This window comes from Podarcis raffonei, chromosome 10 (assembly GCF_027172205.1).
Source record: "Podarcis raffonei isolate rPodRaf1 chromosome 10, rPodRaf1.pri, whole genome shotgun sequence".
Taxonomy (NCBI): domain Eukaryota; kingdom Metazoa; phylum Chordata; class Lepidosauria; order Squamata; family Lacertidae; genus Podarcis; species Podarcis raffonei.
In genome coordinates, this window is record NC_070611.1 from 78,524,669 (window position 1) to 78,549,985 (window position 25,317).

Below are 25,317 nucleotides of genomic sequence, written 5' to 3' on the forward strand. Positions count from 1 at the left end.
TGGGATGCCAGTAAAGCATTTCTTAGAGGCTTCTATATCCAGCAAAATGCAGGGGAAAAGAGAGCTTATGAGAGGAACTTAGAGCAGTTAAGAGAAGAAATAGCGAGCAATGAAAAAATACTAGTGAAGGAACCAAAAAATAAAAAGGTAGCACCAAAAATCAAGTTATTACAAACACAATTCTCGTAGTTGTTAAGCATTGAAATCCAAAATAACATAAGATGGATGAAACAGAGATCCTTTGAATTTGCAAATAGGCCCAGCAAAATACTGCCATGGCAACTGAAGAAGAGACAGAGAGATTAATAGATAAAATCAAAGACGGCGAGAAAACGAGAAGAAATAAGTGTTTTATCAACCACTTCAAAAATTTATGTAATATAGGCAAGGAAACAGAAGAAGATATAAAAAATTATCTGCAGGGGAAAGACTTACCCAGAGTGGGAATAGAAAAAAATGCATATCTAAATGCCCCAGTTTCTATGATGGAAGTACAGGAGGCTATTTCCAAAGCGAAGTTGGGGAAGTTGCTGGGCCCGGATGCCCTTACTGCCTTGCATTTAAAAAAAATGGAGGAAGTAGTGGCTACTCCGCTGAAAGTACTCATAAATAAAATAATGGCGGAAGGAAGAATCCCGGAGTCATGGCAATTAGCACATATAACAGTAAACCCTAAACAAGACAAGAACAAAGAGAATATAAATAATGATAGACCAATATCTTTACTTAATAATGACTACAAGATATATGCGGACATATTGGCCCAGAGATTAAAAACAGTGTTGAACGAAGTCATTCGCCAAGATCAGACAGGATTCTTACCGGGAAGGAAGATGAGCAATAATGTGAGACTTGTGATTGATGCTATTGAATATCTTGACTGGGAACCCAGGGAAGAAGGCTGCATCTGTTTTTGTGGGTGCTGAGAAAGCCTTCGATAAGGTATCCTGGAGGTTTGTGGAGAAGATAATTGAAAAGATGGAATTGGGAACAAGGATATCAACTGGATTAAGAGCAATTTATCAAGACCAAAAGGTAAATTTAATAATGAATGGGGAGATGACTGAATACTTTAAAATAGAAAGGGGGACAAGACAAGGGTGTCCCCTATCTCCCTTGTTATTTATTTTAATATTGGAGGTACTAAATCAAGTTATCAGGTCAGAGGAGGAGATTAGAGGTATAACACTAGGAAGAGTCGAATATAGAATAAGAGCATTTGCCGATGATATGATTGTAATGGTAGAAGAACCAACAGGAAGTATAAGCAAGTTGCTGAGAAAGATGGAGGAATTTGGCAAGGTGGCAGGATTTAGGATAAAGAAAGAAAAAACTAAGGTGGTGGTTAAGAATATGGACGAACAGAGCAAAAAGAATTTGGAGCAATGAAAAATATCAATTTGTTTGAAGATAATTATAATAAGACCTGGAAAGAAGTTAAAAATCAATTAGAGATTTGGTAAAGGTTAAAGTTATCAATAAGGAGGTGAATTTCAGTGATTAAAATGAATATCCTGCCAAAGTTAATGTTTCTTTTTCAAATGCTAACGATAATAGGCAAAGTTGATTGCTTTGAGAAATGGAGAAAATGATTTAAGATTTCGTTTACCAGAGGCTTTTCGTTAGGCCTAATATCTAATGACATCCCCAGAGAGAAGAAAAATGTATTCCTTTAGGCAACTGCAGTGGCCAGAATACTGATCGCAAAGAATTGGAAGGGGGAGAAAACTCATCATTATTAGAATGGCAAAACAAACTGCGAGTTTGTAGAAATGGGAAAATTGACGGCACTTATTAGAGGCCACTCAAATCAGAGAATAATCAAGGAGTGGGATGGTGTGAAGGAATACATGAAAAAACATTGTTCCGGAATTGAAATAGGAATAGATAATGGGTAAAACATGCAGGGGTAAGCAAGAAAAGAGCAATAGAATTAATTGAATAATTATTAAACTATAACAACACCACAAGATGGAAGAAGTAAAATATTGAGATCACACATGGGTGAAGGGGAGTGGGGGGCCTGTGGGAATCTATAATATTATTTATAATATAATTTTTTAAATTGTGTTTCATTTACATATAGCAAAAGGAAGCCTAGAGTGATTATGTATATTTTAATTTAGGTAATCTATGTAATAGGCTTAGGGACGCGGGTGGCGCTGTGGATTAAACCACAGAGCGTAGGACTTCCCGATCAGAAGGTCGGTGGTTCGAATCCCCGCAACGGGATGAGCTCCCGTTTCTCGGTCCCTGCTCCTGCCAACCTAGCAGTTCGAAAGCACGTCAAAGTGCAAGTAGATAAATAGGTATCACTCCAGCGGGAAGGTAAACGGCGTTTCCGTGCGCTGCTCTGGTTCACCAGAAGCGGCTTAGTCATGCTGGCCACATGACCCGGAAGCTATACGCCGGCTCCCTCGGCCAATAAAGTGAGATGAGCGCCGCAACCCCAGAGTCGGCCATGACTGGACCTAATGGTCAGGGGTCCCTTTTCCTTTACCTATGTAATAAGCTTATGTTAAAATACGAATATGGATTTTGAATTTGATGCTTGTACTTTGTTTCTTTTTGGGTTTGAGATTAAAAAAAGGAGGAGGAGTGGGGAAAAGGAGAATATTCAGCTTCAGACCATTCCCTGACAAAACACATTGCCCTGTGGCCTTCCTGCCTCTTTCCTCCCTTGCTCCCTTCTGCCGGTGTGTCTGCCTGACTTAGATATCCTGTGTGCTGTATTTTTTTACTGCTGACACTGATTCGCTCTCATGAGCAAAGTTTTGTGCCTCACTGGGGACCCATTGAGAATGTATGCTTTGAAAGCTCAGTAAACTATTACTGAAGAAGTCCTGCTGCCTCTGTGTGTGTTTTTGACCTCAGTGTGGGACTTGCTCTGCACGTGGCCCCTACTCTGCTGCTACTTGGCTCATGGCCTGGAGTTGCTCTACTCAAGCATGCAAGACGGTGCGTCTGCATGTGACTGTGGTTTTTTGCACTGTTATGGAAATGACAAGTGGGACCCACATCTTTAAAGTTGTTGCAATGTTACAAATCATCAAACCTTTATTGGCATCACTTACAAACATTCAGAATAAGTAGGCCAGTGCGATCTCGTCGCCATTTCAACAGTACAGTCATTTGCCAAAGGGAAGAAGAGGCAAGCAATCTATTTCATCTCTCCAGCAAGGGCAGGATCCTGTAGCCTACAAAAAATGTCCTGTAGTGACAAAAAATCAAATAGAGGAACTTAGCTACTGTCTTGGGGAGCTCCTGGTCTCTCCCCTGGAATAAGAAGCGTACAACCTCCTTCTCTGGTTTCCAGGTTGGAATGCATAGGTGGTCTAAAAATTGTTGGCGGAGATCATCATAGATTTTACATTTAAGGGCCATGTGAGCTAGAGTTTCCACCAGGTGGGCATCGCATGGGCAGATCCTGTCTCCTTCTGCCAAACCCACAAACCTGCCCCAAAGGAGGTTAGAAGGATTAGACTTGAACCTAGGCAGAGAAAAAGCCCTTTTTTCTTGCGGGTTAAACAAAAATTGTAAATAATTAAGGTTAAATTCCTGCACCCTAGAGAGTCGAAAATAAAGAGGGGACCATGTTTTTCCGCAGCTGAGATTAGTTCCTGGAGATCTATGTCCCACAGCCTAGTTTTTAACATGGCCTTGGCTACTGGGAAAGCCATGATGACAATGTTGCAAATATTATGCCTGAATATATCCTTTTGACTCAGGGAAGATACCTAGCTTTATAAATTTGTAGAAAATCCATACTTTAACTGACTCTCCTCATTCCAATGCCATTTTGATCCTTAAAGAAAGGGGAATTTGGGCTCCACCTCCCTCCGTGAACCAAGAAGCAGAAAATCAGATCGGCAGTGTCAAGCGCTCGTCCTACACTCGAGTAGGATCCTGGTAGAGACACATGCCCGACTGGCATGTTCTCTCCCTCCTGGTCATTCGTTTGGGAGCTTCAAAAGCTTCACAGCGACTGATGCCAACAGACATCGGCACACTTAGGGATCTGCAGAGTGTTTGCAGTTTGCGTAACAGAGCTCAGCAACTCAGCATTTTGGCTAATCTACTTTATTTACATATAAACACACACGGAGCACTGCAACATGGCTCCCTCTCTCTCTAGCATCAGACAGCAAAGAGAGAGAACAAAGGACAATAGTCTCACTTCACGGAACACAGGAACACCAACATCCTGTCTCCGTCACTTCCCACTTGGTGGAGTCAAAACATACACCGTCATGTGAAAGACAACAATCCCATGACTGCAATCACGGAGCAGGAATTCTAACAGGCAGCAGGAACAGGGCATCCCGGCATAATCCCCCAAGCGTAAGAGCACAGACACGGCCCCCCACCCAGGGAGTGACCAGGGGGGCAGCAAGAGACATCCGCAGAGGTAGTTGAGCAAGTCAGGTGTTCTGAAAGCCCATCTCCAGACCAGTCCTGAGGGCAAGGAGATGTCAAGAGTTTTATTGTTCTTCCGGTGATGGGGAGTTAAGAGGTGTTGGGGAAGGTGTCTGATAAAGAGACCTAATGTTGGACTTGTGTCACCCTTGTATACCCCTCCCCCTTTGTGACATGCTAGTGATGTAGTGATGATGTCTCAGTGATGCTGCTCCAAGTGTATTCTGGGGGAAAGAGGGAAGTTTTAAAAGAGGGGGGTCACCCCTTACTCGGGGTTCTTACTCCTGTGGGGACCTGTTGCATAACAATAAGGATCATGGTCTACTGACCGCTGTTTTGCTGGAGCTTCCTTCTTTTACTGACCACATGGACCCGCAGGGGAGCAGCACCCCGACGAGCTTGGCTGTTGAGTCGTCTGTCACCCCAGAATTTTTCATTACCAATAATGATCTTTTAAAATGTTTATATTTTTTGTTGTCTGCCACACTCCAAAAAATTTCACCATCTTTTCTATCCCCAGCTCTGCTATCTGTCTCTACTCATTTTTCTTCTGTTGTCTCATATTTTTACCAACAATTTATTTCAATTTTTATTCAATTTAACACCTGCGACTTGGCCAAATTGATTAATCTTGTTGAACACCGTTGGTATACTTTCCAGTGGGCTTCTACCATTATTACCAGGTTGTTTGCAAATGCCTTAAGTTCATATGATCTTCATCCCACTGTAATAATAATAATAATAATAATAATAATAATAATAATAATAATAATTTGTATCCCACCCTCCCTGGCCAAAGCCGGGCTCAGAGCGGCTAACAACAGGTAAAAATAGCCCAGTGTACAGAAAATTGCACAGTCAATTAATTTAAATACATTCTAGAATCAATTCAGAATCAAATTAATGGCAACCATCGGGTTAGGGTTCTATGAAGATTACTGAAGGAGAGGGGGGGTCGGACTGTGCATTGGCGAAAGGCCAGGCAGAACAGCTCCGTCTTGTAGGCCCTGCAAAAAGATATATTGATGATGCTGTGAGAACTCAATTCCCCGATATGGTGGGAAAGTTTTAAATGTCAATGTCGCCCCCTGCTCTGGGATCACTTGCTGTTGTTGAACCTGTTGCACAACAATAAAGAATCTCAGTCTACTGACTGCTGTTTTGCTCCAAATTGCTTTGCTGGAATTTCCTTCTTTGACTGACCGCACGGACCCGCAGGGGACTTGGACCCTGATGAGCTGAGCTGTTGAGTAGACTCTCAACCCAGAATTTTCCTTATCAAAACCTTTCTGCAAATGGCCTTTGCAACACAACTCCCTGGATGGTTACAAAGTAGACACATTTGCCTCTTTGCAACTGATGCTTTCGCTTAGCCCCGTTTCCTCAATGAATCCACCCATTTCTGGATGAAATAGAACTTCTGCCAGGAAAACCTGAGCTGAAATAGGAAGGAGAGCAAAACAGCAGCCCTGTCTGACCCCCGTCAGCCTCCAGACGCCCCCAGTCACGTGGCAGGAGATTCTTCCTGAGCCCCCCCCCATCAGTGATGATCCAGATATGATCCATTGATGATCCACATGATCCAAGCAGACTTGTCCAAAGAGCAGGTCTCTAGGCCTGAATGAAACGGGTCTGCGGTGATGGATTCTGGAGTCAAGAAATCCTCCCTTTCCAGTGATCTCTCAGGCTGGCCAGGAAAAGGCAGGGAGCAGGAATCGCCAGGCATCCCGATGGACAGACTTGTAACGTTGCCCAAACACGAACTCGGAGTCTGATCTGATTTCCATGCAGAACTCATTTTGTGACTTCGCTGTTGGATTGTCGGGATCAGCCCCTCCCCCCTCTCCTGATCCCAGAGGGAAGACCGGGCGGGGGATTTCCTCTCCTCCTCCCCCCCCCACCCGCTCAACACTTTCCCTCCCCTCCCGGCACATCCTTCTCTCACCCCGCCCACACAATCCCAGATCCCGCCCCCAATACATTGCTGCTCCTCCTCCTCCTCCTCCAATCCGGCTTCGCTCCGGAAATGAGGGGGGAGCCCCCCTCCCAGCCTCCCTTCTTCTCCCGCAAGTGAAGCGTCCACTCCGGATTGCTGCTCTGCCCCGTAGATCTGGGGGGGGGGCGCATTCGGAAAGGGGAGGAGGATGGGAAGAGGAGGATCCCCGCCCAACGTGGATGTTGCAGGAAAGAAATGAGACTCGGAGCGAGGACAAAGAGGTAAAGGGGTCGCGGGGGTAGGAGGGGGAGACAAGGACCCAGAGACCCCTCCAGCTCCCCAAAGCGCCTTCCGTGGGGCCGGGATCCCGGCACGCGGGCTGCGAAGGGGCGGAGATGGGGCGCCCACCCACGAGGACTCCCTGGGGCGCGGAGAAGCGGGCCAGGAAAGGGTTAAGGGGTGCGGGAGGCGCCTGGATAGAGACCCCCTGTCCCTCCACGGCTCGTCTTGGGGGGCGATAGGGACGGAGAGATGGGGGGGCGCATGGCGAGGGGTGAGCCAAGGGGGCCTCTGGGTGCAGGGGAGACCCCGGGAGAGAGGAAGGGGGTCGGGGAAGTAGGGGGGAGCATTCCCGGGGCAGGGAAGGGCAGCACTGGGGGGGGGAGATCGTCTGGGGGGGCGTCTCCCTCGTGGCTTCCTTGGGGACTCTCCGGAGGGGCCGCCTTGGCTTCTCCCTCCCGCCCAGCAATCGACACCCCCTTCAAGGCGACCAGAGAGGGATCCCTGGAAAGTGGGGGTCCTGTCCCCCCACCCTTCCATCCTGCAAGCTCCATCCTCTTCCCACCCCATAAGCCCCTGCCCTGTCCAGACACAGCACTTCTGCCCAGTCCAACCATTGGTCCCCTGGAGAGGAGAGGAAATCCCGAGAGGAAGAGGGGAGAGGAGGGGCCTTCTCAGAAGCGGCTCTTGGTTTCCGCAATCCCACCCAGGAAGCAGCCAGAAACCTTTTCCTCTCTCTCAGGCTTCCATCTTTATTGTCTTTTCCACTGAGGATAATGTACACCTGTCATCAGAAACAGGGGTGCAGAGTCCATGGAATGGCTCTCAGGATCGATACAGAAGTTGCACCTCAAAAGCATTCTGTTCCTTTTATTCTTTCTAGGCAATGTCAGAGTGAATGACAAGCTGAGATACAATGCTTCAGCATCTGATGACAGTGATTGCATGAATCTTCCCAGTCAAAGGACCCATTTTCATGATAGACAGTGCCTGTGGCTGGAGGCTCTACACACCAGGTGTGCCTGTGCAGGCCAAAGACTGCCAGTATTAGCACAGGTGAGATGTATGACACACACCCCCCCCCAGATTTACATACTGTATATAAATGAGAGTTTGTGGGTGGGATTATAGTTTACAGCAACCATGTGATTTTCTCCACCCATGACATTTTGTGAGCTGATATTGCAGTACAAATTCCAAAATAACTACAAAAAATCACATGATAATAATAATAGTACAGTGGTACCTCGGGTTAAGAACTGAATTTGTTCTGCAGGTCCGTTCTTAACCTGAAACTGTTCTTAACCTGAAGCACTACTTTAGCTAATGGGGCCTCCTGCTGCCGCTGTGCGATTTCTGTTTTCATCCTGAAGCAAAGTTCTTAACAAAAGGTACTATTTCTGGGTTAGCAGAGACTGTAACCTGAAGCGTCTGTAACACGAGGTACCACTGTAGAAGTTATAGTATTCGTCTTTTCCCCCAGCCACTCTGGGCAGCTTAGAGTACATATAGGTAAAGGTATAGGGACCCCTGACCCTTAGGTCCAGTCGTGGCCGACTTTGGGGTTACGGCGCTCATTTCGCTTTATTGGACGAGGGAGCCAGCATGATTGAGCTGCTTCTGGCGAACCAGAACAGTGCACGGAAATGCCGTTTACCTTCCCAATAGTACAGTACATATACAAGACAGTAAAACATCAAACATTACAAACCTCCTGATACAGCTGTCTTCTAAATGTCAGATGGTTGCCTGTTTCTTTGCCCTCTGAAGGGAGGGCATTCCATGGGGCAGGAGGCCCTCTGCCTGGTTCCCTGGAACTTCACTTCTAACAGCAAGGGAACCAGCAGAAGACCCTCGGAGGCGGACCTCCCTGTCTGGACTGAACGATGGGGGTCAAGATGCTCCTTTAGGTCCACAGGGCCAAGGCAGGGGCCCAAACAGCACTCAAGTAAGAAACAGACAAGCAGAGTAGAGTAATAGCAGAATATGAAGTGGGAGCAGGCGCATTTCAATACTGTAATTTATATATAATTCAATGTCAGAGTAACCCTGGCACTAGATAACAAGCCTCCAGGTGGACGTGCCCCACCTGCCCTTCACTTTCCTCTTCCGCACGGGCAGAATCTGCCTTCTGGACTGTGGGATTCACGGTTGTTCTCCTCCTCTCCATCCACCAGGGCTTGACTTCAGGTCCAGCAGAATTCCCCAGCCCCCCAAGGATTTGAGACCCATCCGCTTTCCTCACCTGGTTTAGCCGGCCGGTTGAAGCCGTTGCTTGAACCCCTGTTTCATGCTGACAGCTTCTGGAAGCCACAGGTGAGAGCTGAGTGCAGGGTGGGGACCAAGGCTGGAAAAATGACCCCAGAAGGTGCAGGACATGTCCCCCACCAAAGGAACTACTGCTCCCCAACAGCCCATGACATCTAGATTCAGGTAGGTAGCCGTGTTGCTCTGACGCACTTGAAATAAAAAATTAAAAAATAGTCCAGTAGCACCTTAGGGACCAGCTAATTTTGTTCTAGGTATAAGCTTCGGTGTGCATGCACACTTCTTCAGATACACTGACACAGATGTCACCAGACCCTTGTATATCGTGGGAGGGTGGGCTGGGGTTTTTCTCAGAAAGGTACTCCTACTACCATCTCCCACTACCCTTCCCTATATGAAGAAGTGTGCAAGCACATGAAGTGTGCAAGCACTTGGTCCCTAAGGTGCTGTTGCTGTTGTTGTTTTTTTAGTTGATTAGTCGTGTCCGCCTCTTCGTGACCCCCTGGACCAGAGCACGCCAGGCCCTCCTGTCTTCCACTGCCTCCCGCAGTTTGGTCAAACTCATGCTGGTAGCTTCGAGAACACTGTCCAACCATCTCATCCTCTGTCATCCCCTTCTCCTTGTGCCCTCCATCTTTCCCAACATCAGGGTCTTTTCCAGGGAGTCTTCTCTTCTCATGAGGTGGCCAAAGTATCAGAGTCTCAGCTTCAGGATCTGTCCTTCCAGTGAGCACTCAGGGCTGATTTCCTTCAGAATGGAGAGGTTTGATCTTCTTGCAGTCCATGGGACTCTCAAGAGTCTCCTCCAGCACCAGAATTCAAAAGCATCAATTCTTTGGCAATCAGCCTTCTTTATGGTCCAGCTCTCACTTCCATACATCACTACTGGGAAAACCATAGCTTTAACTATACGGACCTTTGTTGGCAAGGTGAGGTCTCTGCTTTTTAAGATGCTGTCTAGGTTTGTCATTACTTTTCACCCAAGAACCTAAGTTGCTACTGGACTATTTTTGTTAATTTTTTACTTCGACTGTGTCAGACCAATATGGCTACGTACTATTAAGTACAGTTATCTCCTTGCCCTGAATATCCTGCTTTTCAGTGCCAGATTAGGATAGTCCTCTGTCAGAAGACAAGCACAGGATCAGGCAGCACATCATCATTATAAAGAACCATTGGGGTGGGTGTTTCCGCCTGGGATTCCCATTTGCCAGCTGCTTTCCTTCTGCTTCTCCTGCTGTCTCCATGCAATGTGAGCCACGTAGACAGAGGTCCATCTCCAAGAACAGGAGCTTCCCTGAGCACCCATTCAGCTGACCCCAAGCACCAAGCCTTGTCACTAGTTCTCTGACTGACCCAGACCACAGTCCCTGGAAGAAATGAAGGCCTGGGTCTCCCAAAATGGTCCATATGGACCTCCTGAGGTCAGTGGGACTGTGGAGGTGATTAATGAAGATCTAGAGGTGGAAATGGGGGCAACCACTTGATTTGAAATGCAGTCCCACAGGACAACGGTATTCCAAGATCATGCTGTGTTATTAAAGATGATTTAGTGTTATGAAAGGTTGCTGATGCATTACTATCATTCGACATCATACCATTTTCAGTTTCTAAAAATTGGGAACATGGGTAGGACACGGGAGAATGTAGGAGATGTTGAAATAGGAGAAGGTGCTAATGGCGGTTGATGTGTCCTTTTTCCCCCTATGCTCTCTTTCCTGAAACCCAAACAGGATTTCCTTTCTGCCCACTCTGAAAAAGGTGATGGAGAAGACAGAATTGCAGGGGACAGGGCACCTTTTGTTTCATTAGGTATAGCCATTAAAATGTGTGAAATGTGGAATATGCTTCACTGAATGAGCACACATAGTTCACATCAACGAACACAAGAAGGAAAGAATACATTTAAAGGTATGGAGTGTGGAAAGAGCTTCTCTTTCAATGCAAAACTTAGAACACACCAGCGGACTCACAGAGAGAGAAAACGTTTTACGTGCAGGGAGTGTGGGAAGAACTTCAGTAAGAGTGGAAACCTTAAATTGCACAAACAGACTCACACAGGGGAGAAACCATTTAAATGTATCGAGTGTGGAAAGAGCTTCAGTCAGAGTGGACACCTTAGACAACATCAACGGACTCACACAGGGGAGAAACCATTCAAATGTGTGCAGTGTGGGAAGTGCTTCAGTTTCAGTGCAAGCCTTAGATCACATCAACGGAATCACACAGGGGTGAAACCATATGAATGTATGGAGTGTGGAAAAGTCTTCACTCAGAGTGGACACCTCAAAACACATCAACGAACACACACAGGGGAGAAAGCATTTGAATGCATGGAGTGCGGAAAAGTCTTCAGTCAGAGTGGAAACCTCAAAATGCATCAACGGACTCACACAGGGGAGAATCCATTTAAATGCATGGAGTGTGGAACGAGCTTTCGTCATAGTGGAAGCCTTAGACAACATGAACGGACTCACACAGGGGAGAAACCATATAGATGCACTGAGTGTGGAAAGAGCTTTAGTGTTAGTGGAAGGCTTAGAGAACATCAACGGACTCACACAGGGGAGAAACCATTTAAATGCATGGAGTGTGGAAAGGACTTCAGTAAAAGTTCACACCTTAGATCACATCAACAGACTCACACAGGGGAGAAACCATATAAATGCATGGAGTGTGGAAAGAGCTTTAATAATAGTGGAAACCTTAGAAGACATCAACGGACTCACACAGGGGAGAAACCATATAAATGCATGGAGTGTGGAAAGAGCTTTGGTGAAAATGGAAGCCTTAGAAGACATCAACAGACTCACACAGGGGAGAAACCATATCAATGTATGGAGTGTGGAAAGGGCTTTGGTGAAAATGGAAGCCTTAGAAGACATCAACGGACTCACACAGGGGAGAAACCATGTCAATGTATGGAGTGTGGAAAGAGCTTCAATTTCAATGCAACCCTTAGAATACATCAACGGACTCACACAGGGGAGAAACCATTTAAATGCATGGAGTGTGAAAAGAGCTTTAGTGTTAGTGGAAGCCTTAGATCACATCAACGGACTCACACAGGGGAGAAACCATTTAAATGCATGGAGTGTGGAAGGAGCTTTAGTGATAGTGGAAGCCTTAGAGAACATCAACGGACTCACACAGGGGAGAAACCATTTAAATGTATGGAGTGTGGCAAGGACTTCAGTCGGAGTACACACCTTAGAAAACATCAACGGACTCACACAGGGGAGAAACCATATAAATGTATCAAGTGTGGAAACAGCTTTAGTAATAGTGGAAACCTTAGAAGACATCAACGGACTCACACAGGGGAGAAACCTTTTTAAATGTATGAAATGGGGAAAGAGCTTCAGTTATAGTGGAAACCTGAGAAGACATCAACATGCTCACATCGGTAAGAAACAATTTAAATGTATGGAGTGTGGAAAGAGCTTTAGTGATAATGGAAAACTTAGAACACATCAACGGACTCAGACGGGAGAAACCATTTAAAGGTATGGACTGTAAAAGGAGCTTCAGTCAGAGTGGAACCCTTGATTTATGTCAACAAACTCAAACAAAAGACAAACCATATAAATATCAGGAAAGTAGATAGAGGTTCACTGTTAGTGGAAGTTCAGAATCAACAGACTTATGGACAGGAAGAACTTTAACAGTTGACGCCCTTCAAACCATCACAAACTCAAAGAGGAGAAGCAGTTTATATGAAAAGACTGCAAAAAGTGCTTTATTTATAATGGAGTATTTAAGGAACATCAAGGGACTCTCACATGACAGAACCCATTTAGATGTATGGAGTGTGGGACACCTTCCTCTCAGAGTCCACTCTGATCAATAAACTCAGCCGGAAATCATTCCTAAAAGCATGAGGTATATGTGAAGTTCTGGTGTTTATATGTAAAACTGCATAATAATGAAATAATGAAGGCAACATCTCACAATAGTGAGTATAATTTTAGATGAAAGTACCTTTGGTTTTTGCACCAAACTCTCTCACCCCCCCCCCACCGCATGATCTCCCAGCACGGCTTCTTCACCAGAACTGCTTCCTGCCTTGCGCGTTCTGAAGAAAACTTGAAATACTGAAATTGAATGGGAGATTTTCCCCCAAGCCTAATTTCAAGAGGGGGAAGGAGGGCCTGCAGGTACCAGGGAAGTCTCCTGGGGGGCTCATCTTCACTCATGAACCCCATGGGGCAACCCCAGAGCTCCTGCTCATTCTGGGGTTTGAGGAAGATAGTATTTTTCCATAGTCCCAGAAGTTTTGATTCAATCATGCTACTCAGGAGTTTTCCTACCAGAGGACCACAGTGCTGTAGCTGCTGCTGTTGTCATGGACTGGCTGGTGAGGGGGGGGGAGGCACCAGTTGGGGGACCCACAAGGGCAGAAGGCTCAGAGCCCAGGGACAGGTGGGGGGATGAGCCGAAAGAGGGAGAAAGGGGAGCAGACCGGAAGGGGAGATGTTGCAAGCTGAGGAGGAAACAGGGTTTGGTGAGCTGGAAGAGTCTGTGGCAGAGAGCAGTTCAGACTCAGAGGGAGGAGAGTGTTAGGATATTTCCGTTCCACCTTAAAAGGGAGCAGGGTGTTTGTATAACAGCCTGCGCATGTCCTGTCTCACAGGATGTTTATGTTGTCTGTTCCTTTCGTTTTCGGCTGTTTGCCTGAGCAGTCGGAGCAGACGGTCATGTCTTCTTTTGTTCTGACCTACGCTGAATAAACTGTAAATATGCTGTCCTGCTGTGCAACTTTTGCTGTGTGAATTCTGCTGTTAGAGTGTGCACGAAGCCTGAGGCTTTGTGTTGCTAAATTGCTGGTACTGCGTGACTACGGGAGGTCGATGGATCGTCCGGCAAGGAGCTCGGGGGCTCAGATGGACTTTATCTCCCTGGCAGTATCCCAATATTGGGAGACCCAGAGAAGGCCGTCAGCTGAGGCATCCATAGAGATTCCCCCTCCTGCTGCGACCAGCTCCCCTCTCCCCTGGTCTAGAGCACACAGGGAAATCCACTTCAGACCCCATGAGCCTGTACATGATATTAACAGGTGTTTGGTTTTTTTGTCCCAACATGCATCCCTTTAATCTTATTGATAATGAACTGTATTTTCTGCCCATTCACCCTGTATGGAGAAGGCCCTTTGGAGCTCCTTGCAATCTCTCTTTGTTTGAACAACCCTGGACAATCTTCTGCCATCAGCAAACTTTGCCCCCTCCCTGCTCCCTCCTAACTCTAGATCATTTATGAACAAGTTGAAAAGCCACAGGTCCCAATACTGATCTTGAGGGGACTCCGCTTTCTGCTCCTCTCCATTCAGAGAACTGTCAGTTTACTCTCTTGGTGTTTCAGAAGGAGGGCTGCCTTCCTGGTGGTGGGATGGTGATGAGCCGAAAGAGGGAGAAAGGGGAGCAGAATGGGAGGGGAAGTGTTGCAAGCTGAGGAGGAAACAGGGTTTGGGGAGCAGGAAGAGGCTGGGGCAGAGAGCAGTTCAGGCTCAGAGGGAGGAGAGGAGGGGGCCAGGAGACCCAGAGGAGGCCGGCTGCTGAAGCATCCATGGAGACTCCCCCCCCCTGCTGCGACCAGCACATGCCTCTGAGTCTGGCGGTTAGAACTCTTAGAATGTGGGGATCCCATTTTTCAACCAAAGCCAAAACCCGCCAGCCTTTTCCCAGGTCTTTCCTGACCTGACAGTCGTTCGTCTTCTCTACGAAGGACGCTACAAAGTCCTTCTCCCTCCCTTTATTTACCATGGGGTCCCAGCAACCTTTTCTGCCTCTTACACTCTAGGGAAGAGAGTCCCTTTCCATTGGACGCCTGGCAGCCCAGTGCCAAATCCGGCTGCTCCAGAGAGAACGGAAAGGAACTGTAAACGCCCTTGCGCTCTGACGCGCACCAGTCACTTCCTCCCGGATCTTGGTGCTGCTGGTGCAGCTGCATTTACGAGAAAAAGAGAAATTGGAAACCGAGCCCAAGTCCCTTGCTATCCAAAGTGGCCACTTGGACGAGCATTGGGGTATCTTCCTTGGGAAAAAGGGAAAGTTTCAAATCTCAGGTTCCCCGACAGGGAATGAGAGCTTTGATTGGCGTTCTCCCCTTGCAGTTAATTGCCCCTCTAATTGCAGAACCCCAATTCTCCCGTTCTCCCCTCCCCCTCCTCGCTACCTCTTGCCAGGAAGGCTGGGAGTGAAGACCGTAAGCAAAAGAGACAGCAAAGGATGAGAATCTGGGTTGCTGGGTGTTTCAGAGAAATAACAGAGGCCAACCAGAGACTATTGAGAAGCAAAGCAGCTAGTAAGCCTGATCTTTATTGATCTGCTGCAGCAGGGTGCTCCCCTGAGGAGGATCCCAAACGAAGGCGTGCCTGCCCTTATATAGACATTTTAAACTCCCTGCCCTGGAGCTGAAGACCACCCCTCCATACATCACACATACATCACAGAAGGGGTGTAACCCCAGACCACCCCCCACAAACATCATACCTGCATCACAGAAAAGGCGGTCTGCAACAGAAATGTGGATGTTGTCATTTTTCCTGTCTGCCCGGTTATCTGATAATGCCTTATCTGATTCCCTTTCCTGGTAGTCTGGCCATTCCTTTGAGATGGTGATTACCCAATTCCTGAGACAATGGGAAGGTTCCTTCACCCCCTCCCTCCTTGCAGAGAAAACATTTGGTCAGATTGGGAGTCAAAATGGTTTCAGGACGGTCTTCCTGAGCTGCTCCAGACATGTGGTCGACATATCTATGTATGTTCTTTGTTGGTACATTTATGAACATTTATTATATATATAAGACCTTAATTTTTTTATTACATGATTCATCCAGTCCAGCCTTTTGCATGATGAATTCTGTATTTACGTTAAATAAGGAGGGAGACAATATACAGCCTTGGCGTCCTCCTTTCCCAATTTTGAACCAATCAGTTGTTCCATATCCAGTTCTAACTGTAGCTTCTTGTACACAAAGAGATTTCTCAGGAGACAGATGAGGTGATCAGGCACTCCCATTTCTTTAAGAACTTGATATAGTTTGCTGTGGTTGACACAGTCAAAGTTTGTTGTATAGTCAATGAAGCAGAGGTAAATGTTTTCTAGCTTTCTCCAAAATCCAGCGCATGTTTGCAATTTGGTCTCTGGTTCCTCTGCCCCTTCAAAATCCAGCTTGCACTTCTGGGAGTTCTCGGTCCACATACTGCTTAAGCCTGCCTTGTAGCATTTTAAGCATAACCTTGCTAGCGTGTGAAATGAGTGCAATTGTGCGGTAGGTGGAGCATTCTTTGGCACTGCCCTTCTTTGGGATTGGGATTCATGTGTGGCAGGAAACCCCCCCCCCCAATTATTCAGTTTGTACAAACCCGACACACACACACAACACACGCAACACTTCTGTTATAAATTCATAGAAAATCAGCCGTACATCGGATCTTAATATACTGTAAATGAATGGGAGATTTCCCGCCAAGCCTAATTTCAAGAGGTGGAATGAGGAGCTGCAGGTACCAGGGAAATCTCCGGGGGGGGCTCATCTTCACTCATGAACCCCTGGGGCAACCCCAGAGCTCCTGCTCATTCTGGGGTTTGAGGAAGATAGTATTTTTCCATAGTCCCAGAAGTTTTGCTTCAATCATGCTACTCGGGAGTTTTCCTACCAGAGGACCACAGTGCTGTGGCTGCTGTTGTTGTCAAGGACTGGCTGGTGAGGGGGGGGAGGCACCAGCTGGGGACCCACAAGGGAAGAAGGCTCAGATCCTGGGGACTGGTGGTTGGATGAGCTGAAATAGGGAGAAAAGGGAGCAGACCGGAAGGGGAGATGTTGCAAGCTGAGGAGGAAACAGGGTTTGGTGAGCGGGAAGAGTCTGGGGCAGAGAGCATTTCAGGCTCAGAGGGAGGAGAGGAGGGGGCCAGGAGACCCAGAGGAGGCCGGCTGCTGAAGCTTCCAGGGAGACCCCCCCCCTCCTGCTGCGACCAGCACATGGATTCATGTAATGAATCCTCCCCAGAATGATTTTCTTATTCCAAACAATGCCCATTTTAGGAGAAATGAATTGTTTTAAGGAATGGAAAAGGGAAATATCTACATTTATATGGAGTGGAAAGAAACCAAGAATTAAACACCCGTTATTAACAGATAAAAAGGAGAGGGGAGGTTTTGCATTGCCAGATTTGCAATTCTATCATGCGGAGGCAGGATTGGTTCGAATAAAAGACCTTACATTTTTTATTACAGGATTCATCCAGCCCAGCCTTTCGCATGATGAATTCTGCATTTACGTTAAATAAGCAAGGGGACAATATACCGTCCTCCTTCTTGTTCCACATAAAGATTTCTCAGGAGACAGATGAGGTGATCAGGCACTCCCATTTCTTTAAGAACTCGCCATAGTTTGCTGTGCCCAACACAGTCAAAGGATGTTCTGTAGTCTCCATAATCCAGCGCATGTTTGCAATTTGGTCTCTGGTACCTCTGAGCCTTCGAAATCCAGCTTGCACTTCTGGGAGTTCTCGGTCCACATACTGCTTAAGTATTCTTTGGCACTGCCCTTCTTTGGGATTGGGATTCATATGTGGCAGGAAACCCCCCCCCCCTCAATCACTCAGTTTGTACGAACACAACACACACACACTCACACTCACACACAACCTGTTGGTTTCTATTTCCCTGTTCTATTTCCAGCAACTGCAGTCACAAGACAATTGTGTACAGAGTTACTGTTGGGTTCCCATGTGAATGGGAGACTGGATGTGACGTACACTGGTTTCCTGTTTTTCACTGTTCTCTCGGTTTCTTTGTGTCGAGAGAGTTGCTTCTCTGCTCTCACAGAGGCAGGATGCATGTTTGTATGCTCTCAGCATAGCTTGTAAATAAAGTCAGCATGTGGCACATTACCTGCTTATACTTCTGCTGTGTGACGACCGAGCCTGTATCAGCTTCAGATGGGCCGAAGCTGGTCAAAATCTCACACGACATACGCAATGCTTCTGTTATAAATTCATAGAAAATCAGCCGTACATCGGATCTGCACCGTTCCACTTTTATTTTGCACCATGAGCGAAGGACTATCAAGGGGGGGGGGCTTGGCACAAGGCAGCCAACACGTCCGCAGCGTACCCTACCCAGTTGGCATGCCAACCTTACTGGTCCTGGACAGAAGATCATTCCACTCACAAAGGACCTGCAAATGGAAGTGGTTTCAGTACGGACTGAAACACAGGACAGTGACCAGCCCTTCCCTCCGGGGGCAGAAAACAGTGAACTCCCCTTTGTCCTCAGGAATGGAATCATGGGGAGGGGAAAGGAGGAACCGGACAGGTGAGAAGACCCTCAGGTTACCACCACAACTCCTCCTCCTTCAGAGAAGTCACACTTCTCTGAGGTCTCTCAGCCCCACTCACCTCACAGAGTGTTTGTTGGGGGGGAGGAAGGGAAAGGAGAATGTTAGCCGCTTTGAGACTCCTGAAGGGGAGTGATAAAGCGGGATACCAAATCCAAACTCTTCTTCTTCTCCCTGAGCCCCTCCTCTTTGTGATGTGTCATTGATGTGGTCATGATGTAGTCCTGGGGGTGTAGCATGGGGGATTAGCAGCTAATAAAAGTTGGGGTCTTCTTTTGTTGGGGGCTTCCATCTTGTTCCACCTGGGGGCAGGTGGGAGTCCTGTGGCGACAGTCTTCAATCAAGACCAAGCCTACTGGCTGCTCTTTTGCTCTGCTCTTCCTGGCTGGTCTCCTTGTTTCTTGTCCAAGGGATCCCTCAGATTTTGGAATCCGCTTCTGGCTCCAATTGTATCGGCTGCTTTTCTGAGCCTCTTGGCTGTTGTGCATGGACGGGGCCTGTGTCCACGGTCATTGTCCTGGCCTTAGTCAGAGGTTGGGGTGGGGAGTTGGGATTTGGGGGGAGTCGTTTAGCTGCCCCCCCCGTTCCTGCTTTGAACAGCACCAAGACCTAAAACACGGAGGGATCTAAGCTCGTGAGGTGGGGGAGGGGAGGGTGTTGCAATGCAAACCTTGTAGGCGGGACGGGACCCACTTTGCAGCTGGATCTCCGGGATCAGCCCCTCCCCCGCTCTCCTGATCCCAGAAGGAAGAGGGGAGGGGGGAACCTTCTCCTCCCCCCTCAATTCTTTCCCTCCCCTCCCGGCACCTCCTCCTCTCACCCCGCCCCCACAAGCCCAGATCCCGCCCCCAAACATCCCACCCCTTCCTCCTCCTCCTCCAATCCGGCTTCTGCTCCGGGAATGGGGGGGGAGCCCCCCTCCCAACCTCCCTTCTTCTCCCGCAAGTGGAGCTTCCACTCCGGATTGCTGCTCCGCCCCACAGCTCTAGGGGGGCGCTTTCGGAAAGGGGAGGGAGGAGGCAGAGGACCCCCCCCCGTGGATGTTGCAGGAAAGGAGAATCGGGAGCGAGGACAAAGAGGTAAAGGGGCGGCGGGGGGCGGAGAGGGGAGAAAAGGACCCAGAGACCCCTCCAGCTCCCCCAAGCGCCTTCCGTGGGGCCTGGATCCTGCACGCGTGCTGCCAAGGGGCGGAGATGGGGCGCCCACCCACGAGAACTCCCTGGCCCCGTTTCCCCCGCGCAGGCATCCCTGGGGCGCGGAGAGAAGCCAGGATAGAGACCCCCCTGTCCCCCCTTACTCGTCTTGGGGGGCAAAAGGGGCGGAGAGATGGGTCGCGCCTGGCGAGGGGTGAGCCAAGGGGGCGTCTGGGTGCAGGGGAGACTCCGGGAGAGACGAAGGGGGCCAAGGGGGGGGAGAGAGCATCCCTGGGGCAAAGAAGCACAGCATGGGGGGGGGGGAGATAGGAGGACCAGTCTTTGGAGAAAAGTCTCCATCGTGGCTTCCTTGGGAAATCTCGGGGTGGGCGCCTTGGCTTCTCTCTCCCGCCCAGGAATCAGCCCCCCTTCAAGGCGACCAGAGAAGGATCCCTGGAAAGTGGGGGTCCTGTCCCCCCACCCCTCCTTCCTGCAAGCTCCATCCTCTTCCCGCCCCATGAGCCCCCATAAGCCCCTGCCCTGCCCAGACCCAGGGATTCTGCCCAGTCCAGCCATTGGTCCCCTGGAGAGGAGAGGAAATCCCGAGAGGAAGAGGGGAGGGGGGAGGCCTTCTCAGAAGCGGCTCTTGGTTTCCGCAATCCCACCCAGGAAGCAGCCAGAAGCCTTTTCCTCTCTCTCAGGCTTCCATCTTTAATGTCTTTTCCACTGCCTGGTACATTGAGGATGAGGATAATGTACACCTGTCATCAGAAACAGGGGTGCAGAGTCCATGGAATGGCTCTCAGGATTCATATAGAAGTTGCACCTCAAAAGCATTTCTGTTCCTCTTACTCTTTGTAGGCAATGTCAGAGTGACTGACAAGCTGAGATACAATCCTTGAGCATCGATGACAGTGACTGCATGAATCTTCCCAGTCAAAGGACCCATTTTCATGATAGACAGTGCCTGTGGCTGGAGGCTCTACACACCGGGTGTGCCTGTGCAGGCCAAAGACTGCCAGTATTAGCACAGGTGAGGTGTGTGACCTCCCCAAATTTACAGACTGTATGTGAATGAGAGTTTGTGGGTGGGATTATAGTTTACGGCAACCCTGTGATTTTCTCCACCCGTAACATTTCGTGAGCTGATATTGCAGTACGAATTCCAAATTAACTGCAAAAAATCACATGATAAAAATAATAGTGCAGTGGTACCTCGGGTTAAGAACTGAATTCATTCTGGAGGTCCATTCTTAACCTGAAACTGTTCTTAACCTGTGGTACCACTTTAGCTAATGGGGCCTCCTGCTGCCGCCATGCGATTTCTGTTCTCATCCTGAAGCAAAGTTCTTAACAGAAGGTACTATTTCTGGGTTAGCAGAGTCTGTAACCTGAAGTGTCTGTAACACAAGGTACCACTGTAGAAGTTCTAGTATTAGTATCTTCCCCCAGCCACTCTGGGCAGCTTACAGTACATAAAGGTAAAGGGACCCCTGACCATTAGGTCCAGTCATGGCCGACTCTGGGGTTACGGCGCTCATCTCGCTTTATTGCCCAAGGGAGGCAGCGTACAGCTTCCGGGTCATGTGAGCAGCATGACTAAGCTGCTTCTGGCGAACCAGAGCAGCTCACGGAAAGGCCGTTTACCTTCCCGACAGTACAGTACATATACAAGACAGTAAAACATCCAACATTAAAAACCTCCTGATACAGCTGTCTTCTAAATGTCAGATAGTTGCCTGTTTCCTTGCCCTCTGAAGGGAGGGCATTCCATGGGGCAGGAGGCCCTCTGCCTGGTTCCCTGGAACTTCACTTCTAACAGCAAGGGAACCAGCAGAAGACCCTCGGAGGCGGACCTCCCTGTCCGGACTGAGCGATGGGGGTGAAGATGCTCCTTCAGGTCCACAGGGCCGAGGCTGTTGAGGGCTTGAAGTTGCAGATCTTGCTCCTCCATAATGATCGATGTATAGTTAGCAGAGTAGGAACAAACACAGAGGCAGCAAAAAAGTAATTCAGCTGAGAAATTTATTACTGAAGACAGATAAGCATAACAGGACCCAAAAAATATCAAAAATGTAACTCACAGTAAAACCCTGACTTAGCATTCCAAAACAGCACTCAAGTAAGAAACAGACAAGCAGAGTAGAGTAATATCAGAATATGAAGTGGGAGCAGGCGCATTTCAATACTGCAATTTATATATAATTCAATGTCAGAAATCATGCTGTGTTATTAAAGATGATTGAGCATTATGAAAGGTTCCTGATGCATTACTACCATTTGACATCATACCATTTTCATTTCCTAAAAATTGGGAACACGGGGAGGACATGGGAGAACGTAGCAGATGTTGAAATAAGAGAAGGTGCTAATGGCGGTTTTTTCCCCCTATGTTCTCTTTCCTGAAACCCAAACAGGATTTCCTTTCTGCCCACTCTGAAAAAGGTGATGGAGAAGACAGAATTGCAGGGGACAGGGCACCTTTCGTTTCATTAGGAATAGCCATTAAAATGTGTGAAATGTGGAATATGCTTCACTGAATGAGCACACATAGTTCACATCAACGTACACAAAAAAGAAAGAACCCATTTAAAAGGTATGGAGTACGGAAAGAGCTTCTCTTTCAATACAAAACTTAGAACACACCAGCGGACTCACAGAGAGAGAAAACATTTTAAGTACAGGGAGTGTGGGAAGAACTTCAGTCAGAGTGGAAACCTTAAATTGCACAAACGGACTCACACAGGGGAGAAACCATATGAATGTATGGAGTGTGGAAAGAACTTTAAAAATAGTGGAAGCCTTAGTAAACATCAACAGACTCACACAGGTGAGAAACCATTTAAATGTATGGAGTGTGGAAAGGACTTCAGTCAGAATGGAAACCTTAGATCCCATCAACGGACTCACACAGGGGAGAAACCATTTAAATGCATGGAGTGTGGAAAGGACTTCAGTCAGAATGGACACCTTAGATCCCATCAAAGGACTCACACAGGTGAGAAACCATTTAAATGTATGGAGTGTGGAAAGGACTTCAGTCGGAATGGATTCCTTAGATCCCATCAACGGACTCACACAGGGGAGAAACCATTTAAATGTATGGAGTGTGGAAAGGACTTCAGTCAGAATGGACACCTTAGATCCCATCAACGGACTCACACAGGGGAGAAACCATTTAAATGTATGGAGTGTGGAAAGGACTTCAGTCAGAATGGACACCTTAGATCCCATCAAAGGACTCACACAGGTGAGAAACCATTTAAATGTATGGAGTGTGGAAAGGACTTCAGTCAGAATGGATTCCTTAGATCCCATCAACGGACTCACACAGGGGAGAAACCATTTCAATGTATGGAGTGTGGAAAGAGCTTTAGTGAAAATGGAAGCCTTAGGAACCATCAACGGACTCACACAGGTGAGAAACCATTTAAATGTATGGAGTGTGGAAAGGACTTCAGTCGGAATGGAAACCTTACATCCCATCAACGGACTCACACAGGGGAGAAACCATTTAAATGCATGGAGTGTGGAAAGAGCTTCAGTTTCAGTGAAAGCCTTAGACAACATCAACGGACTCACACAGGGGAGAAACCATATAAATGTATCGAGTGTGGAAAGAGCTTTAGTAATAGTGGAAGCCTTAGACAACATCAACGGACTCACACAGGGGTGAAACCATTTAAATGTATGGAGTGTGGAAAGAGCTTCCGTTTTAGTGGAAACCTGAGAAGACATCAACAGGCTCACATCGGTATGAAATGATTTAAATGTATGGATTGTGGAAATAGCTTCAATCGGAGTGCACACCTTAGAAATCATCAACGGACTCACACAGGGGAGAAACCATATAAATGTATCGAGTGTGGGAAGAGCTTTAGTGAATATGGAAGCCTTAGAAATCATCAATGGACTCACACAGGGGAGAAACCATTTAAATGCATGGAGTGTGGAAAGAGCTTCAGTCAGAGTGAAACCCTTGATTTTTGTCAACAAACTCACACAAAAGACAAACCATATAAATATCAGGAAAGTAGATAGAGGTTCACTCTTAGTGGAAGTTCAAAATCAACAGACATATGGACAGAAAGAACTTTAAGAGTTGAAACCCTTCAAACCATCAACAACCTCGAAGAGGAGAAGCAGTTTAAATGAAAAGACTGCAAAAAGTGCTTTATTTATAACGGAGTTATCAAGGAACATCCAGGGACTCTCACCTGGGAGAACCCATTTAGATGTATGGAGTGTGGGATGTCTTCCTCTCAGAGTCCACTCTGAGCAATGAACTCAGCAGGAAATCATTCCTAAAAGCATGAGGTATATGTGAAGTTCTGGTGTTTATATGTAAAACTGTATAATAATGAAATAATGCAGGCAACATCTCACAATGGTGAGTATAATTTTAGATGAAAGTACCTTTGGTTTTTGCACCAAACTCTGTCACCCGCCCCCCCACCGCATGATCTCCAAGCACTGCTTCTTCACCAGAACTTCATCGCTGCCTCCTGCCCTGCGCGTTCTGAAGAAATCTTGAAATACTGAAATTGAATGGGAGATTCCACCCCCAGCCTAATTTCAAGAGGGGGAAGGAGGGGCTGCAGGTACCAGGGAAGTCTCCTGGGGGCTCATCTTCACTCATGAACCCCATGGGGCAACCCCAGAGCTCCTGCTCATTCTGGGGTTTGAGGAAGATAGTATTTTTCCATAGTCCCAGAATTTTTGATTCAGTCATGTACTCAGGAGTTTTCCCACCAGAGGACCACAGTGCTGTAGCTGCTGCTGTTGTCATGGACTGGCTGGTGAGGGGGGGGGAGGCACCTGTTGGGGGACCGACAAGGGAAGAAGACTCAGAGCCTGGGGACTGGTGGGGGGATGAGCCAAAAGAGGGAGAAAGGGGAGCAGACCGGAAGGGGAGATTTTGCAAGCTGAGGAGGAAACAGGGTTTGGTGAGCGGGCAGAGGCTGGGGCAGAGAGCAGTTCAGACTCAGAGGGAGGAGAGGAGGGGGCCAGGAGACCCAGAGGAGGCCGTCAGCTGAAGCATCCATAGAGATTCCCCCTCCTGCTGCGACCAGCTCCCCTCTCCCCTGGTCTAGAGCACACAGGGAAATCCAGTTCAGACCCCATGAGCCTGTACATGATATTAAGATATTCCTAGACTCACGTCCGCATGCGCTGCTCCTGGCCACCCCGGGGTCTTTTACTAGATTAATTTTAACTAAATTAAAAATAAGGTTAAATACCTAGGGATCTGGATTTCAAATAAAAGTTTAAATTTATATGAGGATAATTCTAGTAAAGTATGGAAAGAATTTTTTTAAAAAAAATATGGAAACCTGGACCAAACTCCACCTCTTGGTTGTGAAAATGAATATCCTCCCCAAAATGATTTTCTTATTCCAAACAATGCCCATTTTAGGAGGAATGAATTGTTTTAAGGAGTGGAAAAAGGAAATATCTAGATTAATATGGAGTGGAAAGAAACCAAGAATTAAACACCAGTTATTAACAGATAAAAAGGAGAGAGGTGGTTTTGCATTGCCAGATTTGGAATTCTACCATGCGGCGGCAGGATTGGTTTGGATAAAAGACTGGATTACACTAAAAGATACGGACCTATTAGACTTGGAAGGCCACGAGAATCGGTCTGGATTCCATGCTTCTTTAATATACGAAAAAGTGAAGGTCCACAGGGGATTTTTGAGCCATGTGATAAGAAAATCGTGATATAAAATCTGGAATAAATATAAAGGACTACTTGAGCCAAAAATACCCTGGTGGACATCAACAAGAGAAGCCATATACGCATGTTAGAATATTTACAGCTAGCAAAACTGACGGGAAGAGTTAGAGGAGTATTGAACCAGAAAATACTTGGAGAATGGAGAATATTTGAGGATTCTATAAGATCATATTGTGCCAACCACACCATATTAGCAGAACTTGA

General features: G+C 47.3%; 2 protein-coding genes across 6 annotated transcripts in view; one reads left to right on the forward strand and one right to left on the reverse strand.

Annotated features, from left to right (window-relative positions):
• LOC128422442 (zinc finger protein 665-like) overlaps positions 1-25,317 on the reverse strand; it is a 352,200-nt gene that overhangs the window by 57,050 nt on the left and 269,833 nt on the right. The gene's annotated exons all lie outside the window — the stretch shown is intronic.
• LOC128422453 (zinc finger protein 709-like) lies at positions 6,549-12,924 on the forward strand. Its single transcript, XM_053406501.1, has 3 exons — positions 6,549-6,633; positions 7,515-7,687; positions 10,633-12,924. The coding sequence occupies exon 3, from the start codon at positions 10,756-10,758 to the stop codon at positions 12,235-12,237; it is 1,482 nt and encodes a 493-aa protein (XP_053262476.1). The 5' UTR covers positions 6,549-6,633; positions 7,515-7,687; positions 10,633-10,755; the 3' UTR covers positions 12,238-12,924.

Bases quoted from the DNA above. Each gene is read 5' to 3' on its own strand.
- LOC128422453 (XM_053406501.1), top strand. From the start codon at position 10,756: ATGAGCACACATAGTTCACATCAACGAACACAAGAAGGAAAGAATACA.